This window comes from Miscanthus floridulus, chromosome 2, assembly GCF_019320115.1.
Source record: "Miscanthus floridulus cultivar M001 chromosome 2, ASM1932011v1, whole genome shotgun sequence".
Lineage (NCBI taxonomy): Eukaryota > Viridiplantae > Streptophyta > Magnoliopsida > Poales > Poaceae > Miscanthus > Miscanthus floridulus.
In genome coordinates, this window is record NC_089581.1 from 133,368,110 (window position 1) to 133,377,890 (window position 9,781).

General features: G+C 39.0%; 1 protein-coding gene across 1 annotated transcript; it reads right to left on the reverse strand.

Moving 5' to 3' along the window:
- Window positions 1–820: 820 nt before the first annotated feature.
- Window positions 821–7,055, reverse strand: LOC136537092 (3beta-hydroxysteroid-dehydrogenase/decarboxylase-like). Its single transcript, XM_066529175.1, has 8 exons — window positions 6,779–7,055; window positions 5,674–5,763; window positions 3,686–3,819; window positions 3,291–3,452; window positions 2,644–2,766; window positions 2,492–2,571; window positions 999–1,203; window positions 821–892 (listed from the first exon to the last, which is right to left on the reverse strand). Exons 1-8 carry the CDS (start codon window positions 7,053–7,055, stop codon window positions 821–823), a joined length of 1,143 nt encoding a protein of 380 aa, XP_066385272.1.
- Window positions 7,056–9,781: the final 2,726 nt, after the last annotated feature.

Genomic DNA, 9,781 nt, shown 5'->3' on the forward strand with positions numbered 1-9,781 from the left:
TGAGGAAATAGTAATTGTATTTATGTTCCGATTAACATATATAACTGAAATACATGCCTGATCATTATTAAAGAGTTACAATCTATCTGTACTCAAACTAAATCACAATACATCAATTGCGAGCGTAAACACTGAAATTTTATTTATTGGAAACACGTGGTCACAGCTGACCTACTAATGACGCTTTCTGAAGAGCTGTTCTATATCGTCAGCATGAAACATGCTATACCACCATGATAATCTAAAATAGGAAAAGTGAGAATCAATACACTTGCAATAAGAATGTTCCATATTTCACACACGTGAAAATTTTGTACAATATATATAGCCTAAATAATATATGGCACCTAGTTTCCTCGATCTATAGTTATTTTAAAATGTAGTGTTCATATTTATAGCATATATACACCTTTTAAACGTTGTGATGGAGGAGTAGGTAAGATGATAGACTATTTTATTGAGCAGCTGTTTTTAAAGCCCATGTATAGAAAGATTGAATTATACATATATTGTCACTAGCTACGAATAAGGAATTGAAAACTTACTAAGCATTAGAATTTTTTAAGTATTTTGCAAGCAGAACTAAATCTGTGCAATTTGCTTTGACTTTGCATTCATGAGCACATCCTCTTATTCATTCGTTTGCATCTCCTTGTATAGTTCTATGTAGCAATATTTTATATTGTTAGCAAAAAAAAATACTAAAGCATGGTATTGTTGATTATAGGGCTAGTATGTTAATTAGGTCTATACTTAACTTCAGAAAGAATATATAATGAGACATGACTGCAATGCCTTTCGATACTTAACATCATACCTTTTATGTCTCTCTAAGATAAATGGTATCATTTCTCAACCGAATATATGATTTGGCTGCTAGCTTCATACCATCCTAGACAGCAAATTAGAAAATTCCATGAGCGTTTCAATAAAAAAGGAGTTGCACTAACAGAAAAAGAATAATGAATACAACACCGAGAGAGTTTGAAGCTACGAACCATAAGTGTCACAATTGGTTTGTAGCCAAGTTCTTCAGCAGCTTTGTTACAACTGAATGTTCTATGGACTGTCAGATACTTGATCCTTGCTGGTGTTAGCACTTGAGGTTGGCACATTCCATAATGGTGTAGAACCTTGTATCCCCACTCTACCAAATAGCTTACTGCCTTGATGACAAGCAAAGGTATTCTTATCTTGAACAACCTACAATAAATTTCCATCATTTAAACAGTACAATTAGGTGTATCATGTGTACTCTTAGTTGAAAAATACTTGTATATAATAAAGCAAATAAACTTGTTATCGTAACTAAGATATACTATTATATATATGCATGGCAAAATGAAGTAAATAAATTCTTTATATTTAGTCTCCATTGCATATAAAAACATATAGTTGGCTGTGGTGGGTAATGATGGTTAGTGGCGGTTGGTTCTATAAAAGTATCTTCTCGTGTGATCATTTGCATAGAGGACTGTCCACTTTGTATATATGTGGTTCTTTGTATCTTAACTCTACATCTACTTATTATAAAAGTACTGTTTGGAAATTGAATAGCTCAATTATTAGAACTTATAACTTAAAATATTTTGATTCAAAATCCAGAGGCCACTGCAATGATATGGGCATCTAGCTAATCATTTAAAAAAAGTACACATGATGAGGATAGTTTAGAATTATCACCCTCATCTGTACATTCTATTTAAAAGGTGTACATTATAGACAAATATTATTATCATGAAGAATTCATGAAAAAAGTGGACACCCTTGAGACACATAAGAGAACAATATACAATGCCTATAAATTAATTAATTTATTTATTATTTCTTCTTAATATAGTGAAGCGCAGCTCTCTCCTGCCTTTTCGAGAAAAAAGTTGTTATAAACCACTAATTTTTGCAATGATATTTATACTAAACTCGATAAGGTCCATTAGAGATCAGTGTAGTAATTATTCCAAAGGCTCCATAACTTATGCATCAAATTTAGCTTCTGGTGAAATAATAAAATTGAACCTTGGATAATTAGTTCCAGGTGAGTATTACACAAATTGTCAAGGGCACACGTATAGAATAGTATGGACATAAATAATATTGTACTCCCTCTGCTCCAAATTATAAGACGTTTTAGCTTTTCTAGATGCATTTCTTTTACTATGTATCTAGACATAGTGTATAGCTAAGTGCATAGAAAATCAATGTATCTAGAAAAGTCAAAATGTCTTATAATTTGGAACGGAGGGAGTGCACACCATCCAAAACCACCCACCCACCTAGAAAACCCACAAAAATAACACTACATTGAAATTGAGATCTGTGAAGAGGGGATTACTACTCGATTGAAGCATCTAATGCATTATACAAAGTGATGCATGAATAATGGCCTAGTACCAATGAAGCATATTTGTTATAGGAGCATGCCAAAGTATCCATTTTGCATATAACAAGGAGACTCTATTGAGGTATAAAAATATATCAATAGAAAGTGCACCTTTTGTATCCAAGTTCTTCATGAAGCAGATATAGAAAGTCCCACATATTCATTGGCTCCGTATTGGTTATAAAGTAGGCCTAAAAATTTAAATATGTCATGATAGTTTGTTGTACAAGTCAAAGTTTGTCATAGAGTTGAAAAAAACATACTTTTCCACCACTGATTTTTGCGCCTTCCATAGTAGAAAGAGCTTTTTCAGCACAAATGTGACCATGTACCACATTTTCAACATATACAAAATCATCACAGTTCTTCCCATCACCAAAAATAAACTGCATTAATATAGAGCTGGTAAGACCAGTATATAGATGGATCCTAAAACTTTCTATAATGGATTAACAATGCTGATTATAGATTAATAAGTATGTTTTGCTTTTTAGTTATTTGCTCTTCATTTGGTGTTAGTAATGCCTCACAACATCAAATTCACAAGTTTGCCCTGGCTAATCCACATGGGCATTCATTTGAAAATATGGCCACTTAAATAAGGTTTGCTCCATAGTAGATCCATGTAAGACCAATAACATAAACTCCAATTGATAAATTTTGCAATAAAAATTATTACAATGTGTAATATTTTTTTTGTTGTACCATTTCTCGTAAATAGAACTTATCTGCCTATTTATGTCAAGAGTATTCCTGCACACTTTTTCAGTGATGCATAGCATAGGCGTCAAAAAGATCTATGCCAAATATTATAACCATTATTTTCTTATGCCTTTTTCTAATAAATTTATTCCTTCAAAATAAATTACTAGTTAGTTCTCTAATGTTAAACATGGCATTGCTTCCTTACGTGTGTTTTTCCACACTGGTCCAGAGTTGGTAGTATAACTATGTCACCAGGTCCAAAAATGCTACCAGGACGTATGCAACAAGTTAGAAGGTCATTAATGCCATTAGCCTTCATGACTAACTTTTCTGCTTCTGCCTTTGTTTGTCCATATGCATCAGGAAACTGCGCCAATAAAAAACATATGGTCATAAAAATATATTTTCATAACATGTGTAGATGGATCAATATTTAAACTGAATTAGTATAGGCAAGCATGCCAAAAAAAATGTCTCTGTCAATGGTTCACTTTGTTATCTTGTAAACCAATTCTAGAAGAGAAGTGATGTAATATATTTGGAGGTAGCATAAACATTAAGTGCCTAACAGATTGAGTAGTCAATATATTTTCACGCAACCTGGTCTGGGTATGGCAATGATTCATTTGCATCGAGAAGCCCATGAACTCCGTCGAACACAACAGCGATAGAGCTGGTGTGTATAAGCCTTTTCACCTTGCAAGTCATACACGCATCAATCACATTCTTTGTCCCTGTGCAAATAGGATATAAATGAAAAAGCCAAATAGTAAAACTAACTTCCATTATGTTACTCTTATAAATTAAATGATAGCATATTTATCATATCCTTACAAAATTTGGTTAGTTATCTATGTACTCTAGAAAAAATATTTGCTAATTTTCTAGTTTGCTAGGTAGCCTAGTACACCCTCCACCCCATGATATAAGGAAATCTGGCTTTAAAATTTTGCCCAATAAGGATTTCTAAGAATCCACCTATGCAATCTGGTTAAAACAGCCATTCATGGGAAGGATTTTCCCAATATGACCATAACTTAAGCCAATCCGAGTTGTCCCTAGCTATTTATTGAGCATGATGTCTTAGTCGATCTGTCCTAAAATTGCAGGAGTCCTTATATTTTTGGACGAGGGGAGTATGTAGTAGTACATATCTTACTTAATTAGGAATGAGTTTATACAAAATACACCAGAAATGGATTGAAAGGATGGAAATTTATGTTTTGACACGATCTATTGTTCTTTATTGAATGTACATTGTTAGTCCTTTTAACAACTTTCAAATAATGGTAAATAACGAATAAGGGTTCCTATGAAGAATGTACCTCACCAATCCCTACCAACATTTATACTAAATTAAAAAAATAACCTTATGAAACATTATGCTTTGAACTTTAGAGCACTACTGCAAAAATGATTTGTGGCAACGCCTCCCTTTCTTTGTAGGGGCGTCTCTATATTGAGCCGCCCCTACAAATAGTTGCCAAAAAAGCTGCCCTTATAAATAGATTTGCAGGGGCGGCCGGTGTTATCAGTCGTCCCTACAAATGGCTCGATTTGTAGGGGCGACTCTATATCCAGCCGGCCCTACAAATCAGATTTGTAGGGGCGGCTCAATATTGAACAGCCCCTACAAGTAGACATCGAGTATTAAAAATTGAGCACTAAAATTCAAATTTTGTAAACGACCTTGGATTGAGAAACAACCAAAATAAAAATTGTAGATCTCAAAAAGTTATGAAACTTTGTAGTTGATAACTTTTTGATTTGAAATCATCTTGCCAAGGAAAACTACGTTTGAATTTCTAAAAAATTGAAATTTTATTTTTTTAAACGACCTTGGACAAACAGTAAAAATGAAACTTGTAGATCTTGAAAAGTTATGAAACTTTGTAGTTGATAACTTTCTTATTTTAAATCATCTTGTCATGGAAAACTACGTTCAAATTTCTCAAATTTAAAATTCAAATTTTATAAGTGACCTCGGATGGAGAAACTATCAAAATAAAAGTTATAGATCTCGAAAAGTTATAAAACTTTGTAGTTGACAACTTTTTTAGTTGAATTAGTTTAGGGCCTCAAACAATTAATTTATGCTCAGTTTTGTATAATACGTGGGGAATCAAAATGGATCGTAGACACAAGTGATCGTGAGGTGCAGTGGTAGAGGAGTTTGCGCGCGATGGAGAGGTTGCGGGTTCGAATCTCGACCGACGCAAAGTGTGCAAAAATCATGAAAATATATGCTACAACCATAGAGTGGCTGTGTGCCTATCGGTGAGAACCTTCTCGGATTAAAAAAAATTGCTATTTTTTACCTCTTTTTCGTGATTTCTGAAAATTAATTTGTAGGAGCGGCTAATAACACCCGCCGCCACTACAAATCGATTTGTAGAGGCGCTTGAGTAGGGGCGGCTGGGCAAACCGCCCCTACAAAACCTCTAGAGCCGCCCTTACAAATATTATATGACGTAGTGGAGTACCATGTTAGAGTTAAAGATTAATTATATAGGTAGAAGTAATTACATAATGAGTAGCTTATCATTTAATTAGCGTCAAGGTGCTCATAGAATAGTTCTTTGACTGACCCTCAACGTTGACCTTATAGTGAAGTTGTAGGTTGTTCTTGCTTGGATCCGCAGCAGCTGTGTGGAAAACAACCTCAACCCCTTCAAAAGCTGAATACAAGAAAAAAAACAATCAAATTTCAGTTACATGAATAGTCATCGTGTTCATCGGTAATACTATTCGCTTTTATTATTCATATGTGCCTATCGCACTTTGCATCGCATTATTATGAAATGTCACACACACACACACACACACATATACACACACACACACACAAACAAACAACTTGCAAAATGCGTAACTACTAGTAATAGCATAACTTTTGATTGGTACTACAAGTCTTGCGATGTACCACACAACATTTGGTCTGATGAATGAACGCATAGTAGATGGAAGGTTCATCTCATGAACTTCGATAGATTGATTATTACTCGATTTCTCATGTTCATAATCTCTGTGCATGCACTTGAGGAGTGAGGTAGTGGTGATGTATTAACCCAATTCTAATCCTGAAACAAGCATGGATGACCATTACTCTAGCTAAACTCGTATCATATTTTGTACTCCTTACTCCGTTACAAATTATAAGACGTTTTGGCTTTTTTCAAGATTCATTGCTTTTACTATGTATCTAGACACAGTGTATATATAAATGTATAGCAAAAACCATATATCTAGAAAGACCAAAACGTCTTATATAATTTGTAACGGGGGGGACATATATAATAAGCATAGCCAACTAGCTAGGTGCGTGATGTTTATATATTTTCTCTTGGAGAATCTGAGTGGAGACAGCCTTAACTGTACGTGATTAAAACGAACCAACCCCTACAAAGTGTTCTAACGTTCTAGAGAGAGCATCAATGCACTACTAGCTATTAGATTGGTGAAGAACAATGGAAGGAAGGAGGAGATAGCAACTGGCGGTGCAAGACGAAGAGCAGTCGTCGTTGAAGGAAAGATGATGATTATTTGTCTCTCACCCTTAACAAATGGCCGTCCCTCCGTTCGATCCTTTTATTGTTATACATATATAGTAAGGTCATGCCGTTTCAAATAAAATGGAATTAATTTATCAGTACTGGCAAGAGGGCAAGAGCACACTGATTATATTTTCGTCACCTTCAATAAGCTGGTCTAGGTTGCAGACATCCGCTGAGGCATAGACGGCACGGCCATCACGGAGGGCGTCATCGAGGACGTCCTCGGTGTCGCCGAGGCCGAGCACGACATCCCGGGCGAGGTCGGTGACCCGCACATGCCACTCGCCGGAGCGGAGCAGCGCGGCCACCAGGTGCCTCGCCATGAAGCCCCGGCCGCCGGTCACCGCGCACCACCTCTTATTCTCAGCTGGCCGCGGGCCACTACCGTTGCTGTCGCCATCACGAAGCGACCCCATTCGATCAGGGAAGTGATGATATAAATCAAGTGGCTCGATCGATCTTTAGCATGACCAGGGCTTTGCCCTTGCACGTATATTTATAGATAGCCACCGGGCCGGGACCTGTCCCTTATCGATCTAGAAATATTTGCTCCAGCTAAAATGGATAAGCTTAGAAACTTGGATCTATACTATGCCCAGTCGCCGCCAGTCACCACACGACTGCATTGCCGCTGTGGCGCTGTGGAAGCACCAGCTGCACTGACGCTTTGTAGTTTGTACGCCAGCGAGCGAGAGGTGCAGCTGCAGTCTCCACCGACGCTAGCTAGCTGGGCTGGCTGGCCGCTTGCTTGACGTGCTCCGAGCTGGACGGCACCGCTAATCACTTCTTGCTTGCGCAGAACCCTGACGCTATACACCGACGAGCTAGTGCAAACCCGCGCCCCATGCTGCATGACGCCCGACAGTCTATGCCGTCGTCACAGCGTGCGAGAGTCCGGATCATACACCGTCTCTCACGCTAAAGGTTATCAGGTCGAGTTGCTTCCGAGATGATGTAACTACTATGTCGTCGTTGTATATGTATATATATCTCTACTCTATATATCTGTCTACATTTAAAAAAAAAAAACTGTAACGTCATTGTCTAGACGATGATATCAAGTCCCGTCTATCCATATACGATTCTATTTTACATCTAAAAAGAATGTAGTGTTATCGCCTATCCGATGCAGATGATACTAAGTCCCACACCTATCCGTATACCATAAAAAAAAACTCTTCAGCATCGTTGCTACTCCATCCGTCCTAAAATAAATAACGTTTTTTTTTTTACTTTTAGATATTATATTTGACTATTTATCTTATTCAGTTTTTTTACGCAAACAATAAAATAAATAAGTTACTAACAAAATAAATAATATTTATATAAAAAATTGAATAAGATGAACGATCAAATAAGATATATCTAATACAAGTAAAAAAACGTCATGTATTTTAGGAAAGAGTACATCCGCTCGCCTGCTCTCCCGATCTGCGACCCGCCCCTCCGCAGTCGTGCAATTCGGCCGCCGCCGCCGCTCGGATTCCCGGGGATCAGCCTCAGATTCTTGCTTCGGACGCCCGACACCCGACGCTGTTGTTCCATCACCGCTGTCATCCCACCAGCCTCTCCGCCCCCCTCCTTTACTCCTGGTCAGTCCACGTAGCCATCTAGCACCACGCCGTGAGGGTACAGGTGGCGGCTACCCTACGTTAGCAAGAAGAAGCTGTGTTTGCAAGGCAGGCCACGACGAGGTGGTGGAGCTAGGAACTGTTGACGCCGTTGTGGACGACCTCGGCGGGCGCGTCATCGCCGACCATGCGTATCGCTACCACGCGAGCCTGAGCCCCTACAAGCATCACCACTCGCGATCGGGTGCACACGACCGTACCACTTGTACAGGGGCGCCGGCGGCTGGGACCACTGCTACACCCCCGGTGGCTCAGCCTTCTGCGTACGCGCCTCACTTTTACAGGGGCGCCCGCGGATACCCGACGTAGTACCATCAGGCAGCAGCACGGCTGCTTCTACTGTTATGATCGAAATGTGTACCTTTGTGACCGTAGGATTGGGTAAGCATCATCGTCTTCTCCGTGGATACACCTCAGCGGGTAGACGCCGATGCCGTCGGTGTAGTAGGCGTTCATCGCCGTGGAGACGATCACCGGTGGCCCGGTGTAGACCTGCAGGGGCGACCGCGGTGCCGGTGGGCTCATCCCGTCGCTGGCAGCACGGCCTTTGGATCGGATTAGGATTATCTTTAGGTGGGTGTGGCGGCTCCGGTCAACCTCGTGAAATGAGTCCCGATCCCCACCTTCTCTATTTGTATGTGCTGTGCGACAGGGCCCACCAACCAGTTAGGGTTGGGCTCCCCCGATCAGGGAGCAGAGGCAAGGGGCCAATAGGCCGTTGGGCCTATTGGTGGAGATCAACTAACATTCTCCCCCTTGATCTCATTTCATATTTCACTTTCATATCATTTACTTTTATTCATTCCATTACAGATTAGCTTATAGAGCATGTCTCATCGTCACGGTCCATTGTCGATAGACTTAACAGCTACAACTCACTACTCTGTTCTGAAATAGATACTTATCTTTGGGCCTTCTTTTGTCCAGGAATTTTATAGGCTTTCCCTTAAACCCATGCTAGTTACATGTTCTCTAAACACCATGTCCTCTGAACATGTTGGGTGGTAAGCATTTTGTAAGCGGATCTGCAAGCATCTTTTCTGTACTTATATGCTCAAGACTTATGACTTGATCCCGGACTTTATCTTTCACAACATAACACTCTATGTCAATGTGTTTGGCAGCACCACCTGACTTATATTGTGAGCATACTGTACTGCCAGATTATAATCGCAGTATAACTTAAGTGGTCTATAGATGTCATCAACCACCTTCAAACCGGGTATGAACTTCTTTAGTCAGTTCACCTGTCCGTTGCCTCATAACACGCTACAAACCGTCATACATTATGGACGATGTAGTGACAGTTTGCTTAGAGCTTTTTCATGAAATAGCTTCCCTTTGCTAGATGATAGAAAATCCACATCTGGATATGTATTCACTCTCGCATAATCAGAATCTAAATATCCCACCATGTGGAGTGAATCAGATCTTCTATATGTCATCATGAGGCCTTTCGTTCCTTGCAAATAATGCAATACTTTCTTTACTAATTTCAGTTTTCTATTCCA